General features: G+C 36.9%; 1 protein-coding gene across 3 annotated transcripts in view; it reads left to right on the top strand.

Moving 5' to 3' along the window:
• The first annotated feature begins 218 nt into the window (after positions 1–218).
• The window catches only part of SNX29 (sorting nexin 29), a 139,684-nt gene continuing 123,319 nt past the window's right edge, over positions 219–16,583 (top strand). For 2 of the 3 annotated variants that reach the window (XM_040574968.1, XM_040574971.1), the window contains exons 1-5: positions 220–743; positions 5,463–5,527; positions 6,303–6,355; positions 10,281–10,405; positions 15,587–15,767. In XM_040574968.1, the coding sequence (XP_040430902.1) occupies positions 737–743; positions 5,463–5,527; positions 6,303–6,355; positions 10,281–10,405; positions 15,587–15,767 (431 nt within the window). In that variant the 5' untranslated portion in view covers positions 220–736. Of the gene's footprint in view, positions 744–5,462; positions 5,528–6,302; positions 6,356–10,280; positions 10,406–15,586; positions 15,768–16,583 lie in introns of all 3 variants that reach the window. The other variant, XM_040574969.1, reaches the window with a different exon arrangement.

Here is a 16,583-nt window from a genome sequence, read left to right as displayed (position 1 = left end):
CCTCCTACTACCACTATCACCCACTGAACCATGTCCCCGAGCATCATGTCCAGCCTTTCCCTGAACACCCCCAGGGACGGTGACTCCACCACCTCCCTGGGCAACCCATCCGAATGCCTGACTGCTCTTTCTGAGAAGAAATGTCTCCTGATTTCCAACTTAAACCTCCCCTGGCGCAACTTGAGGCCATTCCCTCTAGTCAACTTGTAGTAAATACAACGCTGCATACTGATTTTTTATTTTTTTGGTTGGTCCGTTGGGGACCCAGGAGCTTGACTTGGCGATCCTTGTGGTTCCACGATTCTCTGATTTACACAGTGGATAAACACAAAACAGCGAGATAAAGTCTTAAAACGAATCCACAAACGTTCAGAACAGCCTCAAATCAGCTCTGACAGTTGTTCTGGAAGGAGGTTTCAAACTCCCTGGACCGCTTTTGAAACGCGATCGCGCCCCGAACCGCTGCGGCCTCGCCTCCCTCAGTGCTCCTTCAGTGCCCCCTCAGCCGCGGGGCTGCTGCCTCACAGCACTCGGGGCCGGGCGGGCCCTGTGGGCGCTGAGGGCCCTGCTCGGCAAGCGATAGCCGGTGCTGAGCCATCGTTTATCCACGCCGTGTTTATCTTCCGGAGCGGCTGGGGGGTGGCTTTCCGGGGTGGAGCGTGTGCCGGGACCGGCCCGGCTCCGGGCAGTGAGGGAGCGGCTGCAGCTTAGGGAGGTGGCGAGCCCAGCGGGCACCATGAGCGGTGAGTGAGGGGGCTCCGGCTGGTTCTGGGGGGGCTGCTGGGGCTGAGGTGGCCCTGGGGGTCCCCTGAACGGCTCCGGGGTCCCCTGAAAGGCCCCTTCCCGGCTGTGCTCCCCTGCGGCGGGAGCGGGGAGCTTCGGTCCCTGGTAAGGGTCCCCTCACGTCTCCCTCACCGCGCCCCGCTGCTGCTCCGGCCCCCTCAAGGGTGTTTTATCTCGGCAGGACTCAGGGATATTCTGAGGAAATAAACGGCCAAAAGTAAATTGAAGCAACCCCCCCAAAAAATAAAGACTTTCTAACGTGCAGTTGGTGAGCCCTGGCAGGGTGACTGGGGTGCAGGCGCTGGGCTGACAGTCCATTCTGACGGACAGCAGGTTTGTGCTGTAAATATGACAGCATCAGTGGCACTTAGTATGTCTTGAAGCACATTGATAAGTTTTTTTTTCTTTTTTTTTTTTTTTTCCCCGAAGAAGGGAGGTGCTTTAGAAAATACTTTTCATGGCTCTGTTTCTACATCTTCAGTGATGGATGTCATCTCCAACCCTGAGCGTCATCTGCACTGAGAATTGGATCATAGCTTTTTCTTCCATCCTGATTTGAGGCATAGTGAGATTGCTTCCCAAAGACGCTAAGAAAAAAAATTGAAGAGCCAACTGAATTACCTAAACATTATATTTTTTAGGAATAGCAGCCATTTCTGAAAATGAAACCAAAAATGAAAATAACTGTATTTTTCTCTGTTTTGTTCTCACCTTTGTGGTAAGAAGAAAACAAAATACTACAGAAGAGATGAAGAAGAAAACAGAGATTGTTATGGGGAAAATTGTAAATTAGCATTTTGAAAAATGCAAGTAGCAGTCAAATCTCTCAAACCATGGAAGAAGAAAGTTTCTTGAACGTTTCACGTCTTAAGACTGTAGACTAGATCGTAATTCTGAAGTTCTCGAGAGTCAGTATTTTCATATGGAAAACCTCAGCCCTTCAATGATGAGTTCAGGCTGGGAGTGGCCTTGTGCAAATCAGTGCCTAAGTCTGGCTAGGTGACTTGGGAGCTCCATTTCAATTCAGTTTTGTGACTCAAAGGCAAGGTGGCACCTCTTGTGGCATAAAGAAAGCCTCATAATGTAGTTATTAAAAAAATACAGAATTAAGGGGAGACAAAATATTTAATTGCTTAAAAATAATAATGTCTGATGTGACATTAGGGCTAGTAGTCCAAGTGCTTGGCTAACCTACGTGTATGTAGCTCTTGCCAAGACCTATGTGAATTTTCTACCACTTAACACCATGGTCTATACTTATTTCCCTGCCCAATTTTAGACCTGAAAATTAAAAGGGTTGCTCCTAAAATATAGGTATAAGACCTCCTTCCTTAATGGCCATTATCTATTTATAACATACATATTTTTTAGCTACGGTGTATTTCTAGTGCATGTGAAAGCAACTTCCTGTTGATTTCAGCATTTCTTAATAACACCTATTAATTACGTACAACTGTTTTATTGGACAGTGTTGAAAAAACTAAACTTTCAAGGGAAGTTACACAGGGATAGTAGAGTTATATACTTTTCAAAAATCAGGGATGTTGTCAGTTTTATGACAGCTTTGCACAAAAAACAAGGCTAATTCAGTATGAGGCAGTGGAATCATAATAGTATAGTACTACAAGGTAGTATGTAAATCAGGCCTGGGGTTGTTTTTGTCTTGTATCCTCAGAACATATTAGAGCAAGCAAAAGCAGTTACAGGCTGAAATTTTACATTTAAGACTTCAAGAAGTATGTGAGAGCATCCTGAGTCTGTTTTTTTTTTTTTTTTTAAACCATACGGGGATGAAGACAACCATACTCATAAAGAATTGGATGGAAATCCTGTTTTCCTGTACTTGCGTAGTGAATTTCTTCTGCTGTATGTGTGGATATTTCTGTCACAGCATGGAGAGAAGTTTATTTTGAAAACAGGAAAACATGACCATCAACAGTGAAGAATAGCAGGGTTACAGAGGCAGGTGCAGGACTTGAGGCTCTTTTTAACTTTTTGACTGAACAGTTGGAGATAGGAGGAGGCTCTTGTTTTTGCTATTTTATACTTATGTTTTCACAATTATTTCTAGACATATGTATGAACTTCCTTTTTTATTGTGGTAGTCTAAATATAGCCTCCTTCTGAGTAATGCTGTTTTTTTGCATTATATGTTTTGTATTTCTATGTGCGTTATTGGAGGTTTTACTGCTCTTCTCAATCAGTAGAAGGGTATTTTGCTCAGTTTGTGATATGCTGTTATTCTTTAAATTAACTAGAGTTGATCACACTCAGCTGGTACTTTTTGTGTGTGAATATATGTATATTTGTTTGAAGACTGTTTAGAAAATCATAAAGACTGCAAAAGAGATAAATCTTTAATAGAGTTGGTAGAGGTTTGCTTTTACGTTCCATCTAATTGAGACAAAAATAACTTCTAAAAGTGTACCTGTTACAAATATTGTTAGAGTACGACATTTTCTAGGCTTATTGCAAAGAAGAAAACCTATCCTTTGCTTGGAGGGGAAAAAAAGCAATCTTAATGTTTCAATTTCTAAGAAAAAAAGGCTTTGTGAATATTATTTTTCATCTACCAATGAACTTTGTGTTAAACAGAGCAATAGTTGAATTCTGCAGGCTTGCGTTGAGCAGCAGCCTCAGCCAGCCCTCTATATGAACATTCAGTGGCCTACTAACCCTGTTAACAGTGAAGGTGATCTGAACTAGCTATGGAAATCATTGGTCATAATCACGTTCAGTCATAATTGTTATTAGCCCAAATTTAAGTACAATAAGGACAAAACAGACATTATACTGCACTCTGTGTAAATTTAAGGCTGTTTGATATCATGTTCTTTAGTCTTTTGGAACTTTAATTAGCACAGTCATCATCTTCTGTGGGTTTTCTGTATTCTATGTTCACAGTCTAGTATCTAGTTGCAAACCATTTCCATGTTATCAAATAGATACAAAGGTACCAAAGAGATTGAAATTTAAAAACTGGATTGCACTTGGAATACAAACTTAACCCACATAATTAATATTTTCATTTGAAAGATGTTTTTCAGATTGGGGACTTATTAATTACATGCATTTGTTTAGAAGTAGTCTCAAACTTCACGTAAAGAGCAATATCGCGTTACGCCCATTCTCCCAGGTGCACGGATAGCATAAGACTGTAGAAGGAAGGAGTTTGAAACAGTGTGGAATATCTTCAGGTTTGTGTATGTTTGATGTTGCTGTTTATAAAGGGTTGTGTTAAAAGTTGGGATTTAATCATTTTCTTTGTTTTACAGTTCTGGGATTTATTATAAGGCAGTAGATGCATAGGGGTGTGTCTCCATTCTTGGCGATGTGTGCATGATAAGAACGCTGAGCATTATTTTGTAAGACTGATTTCCGAAGTAGCACACAATAGAGTAGTAAGGTTTATATGAATTAAGCGTTCTCTTCATAATGACATAACTGTTTGGAAGTTAGAACCTACTTGGTGCAGGGTTTGTTTCTGGTGTCCCCTGCTAGTGTTGAGCGTTGTGTATGTTTTCAGCTGAGTTTGTGCACATCGGGGTATTTGAGTAACAGAACCAAACCTCACACGTCACATGTCTGCACAGTTTGAGTCAGACTTCAGGATCGGAAGTGTAATTTCTTGAGAATTCCCTGTAATCAGACAAATAAGCATTGTGAAGCTTAGCACCTAAATCATACGTATTTCCTTTTGTTTTCTTTATTCGGGCATCATGTGTATTACAGATGCTTTTTCCGCCCCCCCCCTCCTAGCACCATGCTTAAGTTGCAACAAAGAGTTATTTAAGTAATTGAATGTCCTTTGAGAGAAAAAGGAGAATAGAACGACTTTAACTACAGGCAGGTCAGAGATGTTTTTGAGGGATGTTTTGAGCCCAAGCTCGGAATAAGAAATGGTAGACAGAATGTAGGTTAATTAAACAACAAATTTTGTACATATTCACATGAGTTTATGAAGCATGTTTAGACAAGCAAAGTATGGTATTTGTTGTTATGTTGTGTGGTTGCTTGTGCAGTCACAAACTATGTATTACAGGTTTTAATCTGGCAGAGGCTGTGCTGGTAGCTAAATTTTAAGGGCTTTATCGTAATAATAGTTCTCCATTCACCTAACTTAAAACTCTTTCTACAGTAAGGTTGCTTGGCAGTAACAGGGTATTCTTGCTGTCTCTTTCCAATCTTCTATTCTTTTCTTGTGCTCTGATGATATACTACACCGGTAGTTGTCCCAGTATGAGACATGGGGTTGCAGGGTGAGCTGCATCATACACCTAATCCAACCAAAAAAAAAAATCTTAAACTAGGTCAGTTCCAGCCTTGCAATATGGCCCCACAGGTGGTTGTGCTAAGAAGCTAGGAGCAAGCTGTGCTGCCTGCGCACAATTAAATTATTTTTGATATTGCTGCAATATACCTTGTATCATGGAACTGCTCTTACTAAAAATAAGACTTTAGATTTTTTTTCAAACAGTATTCCTGCATATTAGAGAGACATTACTTGAAACATCAAAATACAGGCTTATGCCACATCATTTTACTTAGAGAAAATACATTAATAAATTTAATGGAATAACTGGCATATGAGGAAAGTTTTTCACAACACTGATGTTGACTTCAATCTACTTTTCTCAAAACAGTGTTTATTTAATAATATGCCTTTGTTGATTTTTCAGTTTCACAGAACAATGACACTAAAAGACAGTTTCTTCTAGAACGGTTACTGGATGCAGTTAAACAGGTGAGAAATCCAATTAATATTTCTACAGTATACATACTCTGTTTTGTCAGTACTGGCAGGATCTGTCTGTCTGTCTTTCTGTCTTCTTACTAGATAAAGAAGAAATCTTGTCTTGCATACAGTACTACTGAGTTTGTGTATCTGCTAGCAAATGAGTATTATGCAGTGCTTGTTTAAAATTCTTGCATAGACAAATTATATTTGCAATACTTATTCTATGTCTGAGTTAAATAGTAGTATCCTGCAAAGCTAAATTGGATAACATTACAGTAGCAGCTTTTTTTCTTCACGCTAGGATTTTAATGAATGGGTTAAAATACAGTAAAGATGGGATTGATTTTTGTATCAACGTGAAGTTTAGCAAGTAGAATTTCATAGATTTTACTCAGTTTAAGAGAGCTTGTGAGGTAAAAGAATGCCTCAAAAGTTAGACAACCATATGTTTTATAGAGATTGATTCTTCTTTAATTGTAGCACTGAGCCAAGTAGGATTCACTGTTTGTTTTTGTGGGTATACATTTAAAACTCAAAAGTAATATTTTTTTTCCACTGGGAAATGAAGGTGTGTTGTTCTGGCTAGCAAGAATTATGTGAACTGCAGGAGTAGTCTGTTAGTGGAGCATGATGATAAAAAGCACTTCTTGGTTGCAGGCTGTATTTGCCAATACTCTATTTTGCACTCTATTTTGTTTCCTTTTTGATTCTTAAATGGACGTATTTCAGCATATTGAGTGTCCTAGTGTAACAAAAACTTCTTAAAATCTATTTATTTCAGTGTCAAATACGATTTGGAGGAAGAAAAGAAATTGCTTCAGATTCTGATAGCAGGTAAAGTAGTCTAAGAAACTGTTAATATGTTTAGATTATGTATCATAATGACCTAAACTATAGGGCACAAAAAACTTGATACAAAAAAAAAGACCAAAGCACCACAAAACAAACAAAAACACAAAATAAAAACCACTGTTCCTTTTGTTTATGTAAACACTAACCCAGGACTCTGAGTTTTTCATCTTGTTACATGAATTTGACAGTTTAACAAAGAGGATTCTTCAATATGAAGTTACAAATGTTTAAGTGGCTGTAGAGTTAATGACAAAGCATTGAATTCTTAGGCTTGAACATGAGACTAGTAGGGACTATTTTCCCTGAAAACTCTCCTAAAATGATTGTGTCTGTTACCTTATATGACTCTCTTTTGTGTAGCTTGATGCTTAAGTGTCAAGTGTGTTTAACGCATACTCATAAAGAAAATTTTCATTCCTTTTTTTCCTTATTCCTGACACATTTAAACCTGTTTTCCTTCATTTTCTGTATGACATGTTGTTTCTTTTTATTACCGCAAGTCAAAAAACTGTCATTTAATTCCTGTTAGTTGCATCTGTTGTTGGATATGGCTTATTGGTTTCAAAGGTTTTTAAGAAAATTGGCAGACAAGAATTGCAGTGTTTCTGTATCTTGTTTTCTCAGGATCTGACCTATCAAAGAATCTCAAATAAAACTGCAGGATTAAATGCAGTTGTTTATTTTCCCCTTTTTAATGTCCTGTAAGTTTGACTCTGCATTTTGGGAAAGTTAATTATCCACTGACCACTTATGAATTATGTATAAAATTCTTTCTCTCCAGTCTCCTCCCAGTGCAGTCTTTAAGAACATGTCTAAGGATGTGGTTTCATTGCTTCTGGAAAGCCAGCAAAACAGTTATTTGCTGCTAAAGGGGTGGGGAGGCTTCATGTATCTGTAGCCTTTCAACATACAAAGGGAGCTTGTAAGAAAGATGCAGAATGACTTTTTACCAGGGCTTGTAGTGTGACAGGACAAGGGGCAATGTTCTTAAACTAAAAGAGAGGAGATTTAGATTGGATATGAGGAAGGAATTTTTTGCAATGAGCTTGGTGAAACACTGTAACAGGTTGCCCAGAGAAATTGTGGATGTCCCATCGTCGGAAGCATTCAAAGTCAGGTTGGATGGGGTTTGGCAACTTCATCTTGCCAAAGATGTCCCTGCCCACAGCAGGGTGGTTGGGCAGAGTGATCCTAAAGGGTCCCTTCCAACCCAAAGCATTCTGTGATACGCCCTTAAGGTTCCTGACTTCAGTACTAGTCACTTGCACCACCTTTTTAAGTGCCTGATCATCCAGTCCCCTCTGAATTAATTTAATAGAAGTAGTAGTAATGCAAAAGGGTAACTTGCTGCCATTCAAGTGAGTTTAAATCAGTTCAGTAAAATATCTGGTGAATGTTAGAGTTGGTGCAAGGAAGGGAAGATCGTGCAGCTGAAAGCAATGGGAAATGATAAAGAGGAGGAAGAAGCAACAAGAGATGAGATGAGCATCTTTCGGGATGCTTTTTCTTTCATCTTTTTCGCCTTTCGGGAGCAGCTTGTAAATGCAACTGTAATGAAACTCCAGGGTAATGCTACTCCACGGCAGCTTAATCCTGCCTGACTTGTGGGTACTACTGTCTTCCTGTCCTCTCCCTAGCTGTTTTGGCCTACAGTATTTTGGGAAAGCGAACCTGGAGAAATAGTGTCCTGTTCAACTGGTGTGGTGGGAACAGTTCAGTGCAGGGTTTGCTCATCCCAGGGTTTGGTGGACAGAAGTTGGTGCAAGGGAGGTAGCAGGAAGGTGCAAGTGGGATAAAGGGATGGTGGGACTGAAGCACCCAGCAGTTAGTGACTGCACAGCTGTAGCTGTTGGCATGGAAGCATCCACTAGAGATTGTTCTTTAATCTCTGTTGTTTATTTTATGGGAGATGGTGTACTGACAATGGTTTGCCTGTCTGGCAGGCTGTGTAAACTCAGTGAGATGAAAGTACCTCCTTTGTAGAACACGTTTTCTGGATATAAAACTTCTGCTTTGTGGCTCATGCAAACTGAGCAATTACTTTGCTGCAGTTGTTTAATACTTTGAGGGATGGCCTTTAATATTAATCTTCTGATAAGCAGTGGGAGTTACAATTCAACAGATAAAACGCTGACCAAATTTTACTTGTATTTTCCTTAGAATTCAGTGGACATGCAGAATGATGGATTACAGCTACATAGTTTCAGGATTCAGAAGGAAGTGGAAATTGCATTAATGGATATATATCTTTAATTTTGTTGTGTTTTGGATTGTTACTATGGTATATTGTTACTTGTGAGATAATTTTGAAGATACGATCAGAGTTTAGATCAAAATCCATGCGTCTCCACATTTTGTACTCTGAGCTTTTTCTGTCTTTGAGGTTATAATTGTTCAGAGTGCTACTATGTCTAGTAGTCTAGACTGTTATTCCATGTTTCTCTACATTTGTTTATTTAACATGCACTCATGATACTATCTAGTAAATACACGATGTGTATTGGACATTGCAGAATACTTGATTTTTTTTTTTGTTTTACTAATGGCTAAATTCTTTAAAATGCTGCATGGTTTTCTTGCTTTCTTTCTCAGTGCATGTGGATTTTTAATAACATGCTTCACAGAAACCAGTTTCTGTTCTGCTTTTTCTGAATTGAAAAGTCAAGTAGATTTTTTTTTTTGGTTGTTTATCTGCTGGAATTTCCGTTTTTAACAGCAGTGGTTATTTTTAGCAGAAAATAATCATAACTGCTCAAAAATCTTCTTGAGAACTGTTGGAATGATATTCTACTTTATTAGTATTGCTGGTTAAGTTTTCCTAACATAGATGTACTGGAAAACATTACGTGCTTAAAAGATCTACTACCCAGGCAATTATGGTAGACATGCAACTTTTTCTGTCCTCTTTCAGTGCTCCTCCTGATATCCTGTGCTTTTTTTGTGTCCCTGAATAGAACTCTGTTCTTCTGGAATGCACAGGCAGAGTCCTCAGCCACTTTATCAGTCATTCTTATCTAATTGCTTGATTTTAGTTAGTATCTTTCCTTCCTTTTAGTAACCAGTTTTGGCAGCCAGGTGACAGCTTACTTAAAACTTAAGTTTTAAGTGTTGCTTACTTAATGCTTAGAGAAAACCAATGCAAACTCTTTGTTGGCGATGTAACTTCCATTGTACTTTAAGCCTTCCTATTCTCTGTAGGTTACAATAGTAGTCCTGGTTTTGGCAAAAGCACAGTCTTAATACTTGTGTAAAAATTGATATATTAACTGGGTTATGTTTAAAAAAAAAAAAGGGGGGGGGGATTTATAAATAGTATCACAGAGAATGACATCGGAAGCTGAAGATTAAACGCATCACTAGAAAATCTTGCTTCTTGTTTTTGGCATAAAGAAGCATAGTTTATGCCTAAAATGTAAGAGGGACACTGAAATGTTTAATTGTTTTCCTAGGCTTGAATTATAATATACCGATGCAAGTAACAAAATTGTCAATTAATTGCGTAGGACATTTTAGTATATTTTCAGAAAATCATTTGTTGCCTGTGTAGTACACAGTATGTTTATGACAATATAATTACATTTTCACATATGCATTGCATTAAAAGTAGGCAATCCAGAGTTGAAATACCACGGCTAACAAACACTCTAGCAAGTGTGGAAGATTTTTCAAAGTGACTGCTAATTCTTCTAAATGTAATTTGTGCACCAGCTTTGAATAGCCATGATGAGACTGTGGGTATGTTTTACTGTTTGCAAATAATGAGATTAGTGCATACAGAGGATCTTCATTATACATAAAATAAGGGTTCACCTTTACATTCTCTACTCAGAGATTTGGAGTAAACCTGTTGTAGAGAAATGTAGTTGATTGTGCTTTTCACATGATTTCTGTAAAAATTCTGTTGCAGAGTCACTTGTTTGTGTGCTCAGTTTGAAGCTGTGTTACAGCACGGTCTGAGGAGGAGCCGAGGATTAGCATTAACAGCAGCAGCTATCAAACAGGCAGCAGGTTTCTCCAGTAAAACTGAAACAGGTAATTCATTAATCATAACCATTCTAATTTTTAAAAAAATGTTAAGTGCAAGAAAGTCATAAGTGATAAGATTTCTAATGGAAGTTTTGAGCAGTGAACCAAGCTATCAGCTGTTGGTAGAATACTTGGAATCTCGTTAAGCAGTGAAAATGGTTATTGCTCCTTTAGTCCAGTGGTTAACTTTCATACTGAGCTTCTGTACGAGTTTTGGTACTTGAAAATGTATACTTCCTACAGTTCCATCATGAATAGTATCATTGACAAATATATTTTGACATCTGTTAGGAATGAACATCCTGTAATTGTGTTGTTTACACTCCAGTGGTTTCATTCTTAACCTTATCTTACTCTGTTGTTTAACTGCCATTTTCTGTAGCATCAGATATGCTTAATCCGTAAGTATTAATGTCATTTTAAAAGCAAAACTTACATTGTTTTTATTGGGTGGATAGCCAAGACAGTTGTTTTTTTCATTACTTTTTACATGTTTTAAAAAAGTGATACCTTTATTTTTGCTGTTTCACTTTGAATCTCAGCTTGTGTGCTTTATTAAAAGTATGTGCAGGTGTTCATTAGTTTCGTTGTGAAGTTTGACATAGAGCAAATCTTTTATCTTCTCCTAACCAGTATACACATCTTAAAATGAAGCGTTTCTTTTTGACTTTCAAAACATGTAACACAATGTGGTGTTTTTTTTTTTTTTTTTTTTTTTAATATTCTGTGGTATTGGAATTGTTAAAATGCTTTGATCTCCAACCATAATTCCACCACACAATTGCATATAATAATGTTAACACTTTATGTGTAGGTTGATATATTGGTGCTTTTAAATTGCTCTAACAAGGGACTTGTTTCCAGTTGATGATAGGGGGAAATGTTGGGTCTTGTGAGCTGACTTTCCTGCTGATCGGTTAGATCCTCGAGACTTTGCTTTCTTGGGGAGCTGAAATATAGCTATGCTTTTAGAGAAGTCTGGGAGTCTCTTTTACTTAGTAATGGACAGACTCTAAATGAACAAATGAAAAAAGAATCATCTGTTTACACAAGCTTTGCAGATTTTCAGCTCTCCTGCATGCTTTTATTCTTCTTGTGAGTGTTTGTAATTGGGGAGTAGGTACTCTGGGGTGCCACTCAGTCTCCAGGTAGTTTTCATTCTATTTTATCACTTCAATGGGTGATTTGGTTGTCTATTCTTTACTTTTCCTCCGGCTTGCAGGTGATATTCTTATGCTTTGATGTAGAGAATGCTCACCTGTGTAATGCTTTCTATGATTTATGCAAATTATGCATCTTTCAATTTTATACATTCTGTATAACTCTGATGTTTTTCTCTTGTCTGTTAGTAATGTAAAGGGTGTATGAGATATCTCGGTCTCATCTTTTGAGATGTTAGTCATCAGATGTACAAAGATGCATATCTGCTACTTGGGAACTTCACAATTTAGCTACATGGCTGTCCTCTGTCTTATTTGGGAGCTTGTCAGTGAGGTGATGTGGAGGAAGAGGAGAAAGTCAGGAAAGTTATTTATGGTTGGGGAAAGGAAAAGGAAGGAAACGTTATTTTTACTCCTTAAGAAGCTTAAGCAATGTATCGAAGTTGAACAAAATCAGGGCTGCTATGTAACAATCAAACTGAATGCTTACAGTGACTAAAAAGAGGAGCCTTTTACTTTATTACTTTATTTATTACTTTACACATGGAGATTACTGGGCTCCACTGCATTTATCTTTGCAAGTTACAGTATTTTTTTTCTGAAATTAGTTGCAAGGTACCTCCATATTTTTATCGCTTTCAGACAAATTATTTTGGTATGATTTATATTAGTTTCTGTCTAACATAGTCACAGGTGTCATTTTTTTCTTTAACATAGTGGAATACTGCTGTTTAGGCTGTATATTCAGCCTTTGACAGTTGAAAAGCAAAATTATCCGGCAGTGTTTTTTATTTGAAATTTACAGGTAGCTCATAACAAACCTTACTTCCAAGAGGTGGTAAAAAAAAAAAAAAGTGAGGTACTCACTTCGCATCTAAGATCTTCAGGTTTTTTTTTTTTTTACTTTTTCTTATCTGAAAATTAAAGTTTTAATTAGAAACTCCAGTTGTAGTTGATTGAACCTATCACTTAAGTCTTGCTTAAAATGTTTTTTTCTTTTTTAAATACATATTAAAGTAAACAACAAAATTCTTAATAGCAGTCTGATTTGGTATCAGTTTATGGCATAGGCAAGAGAGGCATATGCAACTCCTTTATTCTCATATATTAAGCAAACTAAACAACAAACAATAAAACTACGTTCTCTCTTTGGTTTGTAACAAGATGAGAGTCTCTTCATTTAACCTCAGTAAAGATTATGTGAGAATGAATATTGTAGCTGATTTCATTTAATGATAATCTCTCTTAAAAGTGAAAGAACTAATATTGCCAATCATAGCAAATGTCTCTACCATGAGATACTTACGACAAACACGTAACAGTTGACAGAATAGACATTAAAATGCACAATGGCTGCACAGTTTTCTTTACTTCTTTGTTTTTTTTCTTTACTTGTTTTCTTTTATTTGCATAAGAAGGCAGTGAGTGCGTGTTCAGAACTGATCTCTATGCTGTCTATGCTCTAAACTTGAGACATAACTAGTGTTTCATGATGATTAACGATGCAATATGGGCTATTGTAGTTATCGGAACTGCAATACTGTTAAAATTACATTAACTGTCTTCACAAAATGAGTAATATTTGTGTGAATTGCATAACCAGGGTTTGCCTATGGTACAGTTGTCCAAATTGTATTTTACTGAAATTAAAAAAAATCTTACTTCTAAATAATAATACGTATTGAATTATTTGTTATGAAAATTAATATTGACTGTTAGGACTTGGATTTTCATTCAATTTTACTCTCAAAGAAGAGAACTTATTGTCTGAAAATGTCCCTTAGATCACTATTTTTAGCAAGTATATCATGGAGGGACTTAGGGTACAGAATGTGTCTACTTAATTTCTGTCAGATAGATCTTGATTAAAAAAATGATGATATTCCAAACTTTGAAGCTTGTCAAAATCCTTGATATCTGTAAATAGTCAAAATACCAGGAAACACTGAGTTTCACTCTAAGCACAAGGGTAACATACTTATTTCCTCTATTCCAGTAATATTTTCACTTCCTTCTTCAGTGTTGTTTTGACTTTTAGCAACACAGACAAAAGTTTTATTGGTTGTTGGAAACAATAAAATAATTAAATCACTGTTATCTTAATACAAATCTGGCATTTTAAGGACTGTTTTATTTTTTAGATACACACTTTATTTTTGAGATGCAGATCAAATAAGTTGAAGTCGAAGAGGTAGAACACAGGATATTTGCATGCTCTTATATGTTCTGTGGACTTCCTTATTGTTTGCATGTTAATCTGTCTGTAGGGTCCTACAGTTTGCATCCCATGTGTTCCTGGGCAACCTACCCAGGGGCTGGGCCAGATGACATCCAGAGGTCTCTTCCAACTTCAGCGATTCTGTGATTGTCAGTTCTGTGGTTCCTGTGTTTCACACATTTGCCTCATTTAAAACAGCTCTGGGTTGTTCTTGCATGTGTGTCAAACCTCATTGGCAAAACTTCAAGTAAATGAGTCTAACCTGTTTGTTTAGGTTTATAAAATTGCAGTATAAATTTTGCTAATCTCATAGCTTTCCGTGGAGATTAATAAACAGAACTGTCCCCCAAATCAGCATGTTTCATCAGAAGTCATAACCTGTAGTGAAAACCTCTTCAAAACCTGACTCCGTGCTCTTTATTTAGCGTATAGAAAGAGAAACATCATGGATAGCCTTTTCTTAAAACCGTAACTTCATTAAAAAAGGTTTAGAGAAGGGATAAATAAGGAGTGGAGGTTTTCCTTTTTTCTTTCCTCAAAGTTTTCTTTGAAGAATTTTTTTTACCTTCCTTTAAGTATCTGCTTTATGCTGCCTAAATTGAGGTTATGATCAGAAGCCAGCATAATATTTGAGGTGATAGTGCACCATTCGCTCCTACAACACAATTATTTTCCCTGTTTAACTTTTTTTTTTTTAAAAAAAAAGAGTGAAGACTTCCATTAAACCGTCAAAAGAAGTGTCTGCATATTTTCCTCAACAGATTGATGTTTTGAACTTTGAGGAATGCTTAGTTTTCTCAGATTTTTTCTTCTTAAAAACCTGTCTTCCTTAAATTCAGTCTCTTAATATGTTGCAAACTATACAGATTAATAGCTTTCAAACTCTTCCAGTTATTTGAACAATTCTATTTATAACAAATCAAAGCCACATAAACATTCTTGTTAATATTGTTTTTGAGGTACTTGCAAGCAGTATGTATTTGATGCAATATTAATGTCTATTGATTGCAAACCTATATCATGTAATAATGATTCAAGTGGTGAATTATCTGATGTTTGATTGTTCTTTCCGCCCTAAGAAAATGGCAGGAAGTGAATTAGGATAAGTATGTCCTTAAATTATGTTTTACTCAGTTAAGAAACAGGAATCCATGAAATACTAGGTGTTCTGTTGTGCGTGTACAATTGCTGATGTGGATTTTTGTTACCTGCAATTGAGAAATTGCAAGGAAAGTATTTTAGTGGAAAGGGGTATTGTTGCCTTTTCAGTTTAACACTTGACTTTGTCACTTGCATGTCTATAAATTCTGGAGCTTCTTTTCCTTTGGACTTTGCTTCTATCATTTCATAATCGACAGCGAAATAGCATTTTAGAGCATTTTTTTTTCATTGCATAGTATATTTCCAGCTGAACCTGTGAACCTGTTTTATGAATGATATACTAGCTTAAATACACTTTCAAATTTGAATTTGGTTTCAAGATGTAAGGTAGAGTCCTTTAATGTGTTTGGCTTCTTTAATGAAGTAAAAAGTTCTAAGTGCTTAAGTAGCCTAAGTTCTGTAGAAATAAATAACCTATTTAACTGAGGAGTTATACAAAGATGGTAAATGATTCACCTTTTGTACAAATTATATAGTGTTTTCCTGTTTTATAAAATTACATGGTAGGAGATGATTTACTGTGTGTAACAATATTGGTTTTGAAATGATATGTAATGAAACCTGCAAAATATATTTTGACAGAAGAAAGTAAAATAGGCAAAAGAGCTAAGATGTTTTTTTTTTTTTTTTTTTTTTTTTTTCCCCCAGACCCAGTGTTTTGGTACTATGTGAAAGAAGTTCTGAATAAACACGAACTGCAACGCTTTTACTCTCTGAAGACAATTACTACAGATATTGGCAGAGGCCGGGCTTGGTTGCGCTGTGCACTGAATGAACATTCCCTGGAAAGATATGTTCACATGCTGCTTGCAGACAAGAATCGACTTAGGTAATGTATTCGATGTCATTGTAATGCTGGAAATGTGCATGTATTGACAAATGAAATATGGAGATTTAAAAAAAGAAAAAAAAGCACCCAAACAAACAAAACCCCCAAATACAGCTATCATAATATACCATATTAACTGCTATGCTAGTGATGCCACTTAACCTCACGTGTTTATTGTGTTCATTTTTGAAATTTTGACAGCCATTGAGATATAGTGTCTTGTGCCTGTATCGACATGTAACCTGAAACTGGCTTCATGCTTACATGTGAGAATATATGCTCCTATCCTCATATTCATTTCCATTCTCGTTCTGACACTCTTCCCTACTCTTTCAACAGTTTTCCTCTCTGAGACCTTAATACCTTAATGAGAGGGGCTTTGAAATACCCTTCCCACTCTAATAAAATAGCATACTATTGCAGCCTTGATCTTATCAATTCCATAGTAGTTGTTTGTTGCCCGTTTGGAGGTGCTCACCCTGTAATTTTGAAGCTCCACCAGTCAAGCAATATGTAACTGGTGCTGCAGGTTACTTGGAAGTGGTTTTGTACCTGTTTGTGAACCTTCTTGTTACAGAGTTACTGTGCGAATAATTTACTATGTATTGTGAAATCCTAAGGTATTTTGGATGTGCAAAATGCACTTAGATTCATTCACGCTTCTCCTGTCATACATGTTGAGATCCTTTTCTTTTTGGAAATCTGTGGTATTTATTCTCAATAATTGTTGAGCTTGAGCCAGCCCAGTGGATTCAGTAGGAAGGCACTCTGTCCATTTGCATCAACTAATGGATATAATAGCAGAGCCGAGTTCTT

This window comes from Cygnus olor, chromosome 15 (genome assembly GCF_009769625.2).
Source record: "Cygnus olor isolate bCygOlo1 chromosome 15, bCygOlo1.pri.v2, whole genome shotgun sequence".
NCBI classification, from domain to species: domain Eukaryota; kingdom Metazoa; phylum Chordata; class Aves; order Anseriformes; family Anatidae; genus Cygnus; species Cygnus olor.
The sequence above is the reverse complement of the archived record's forward strand: the minus strand, read 5'-3'. Positions and strand labels throughout refer to the sequence as shown.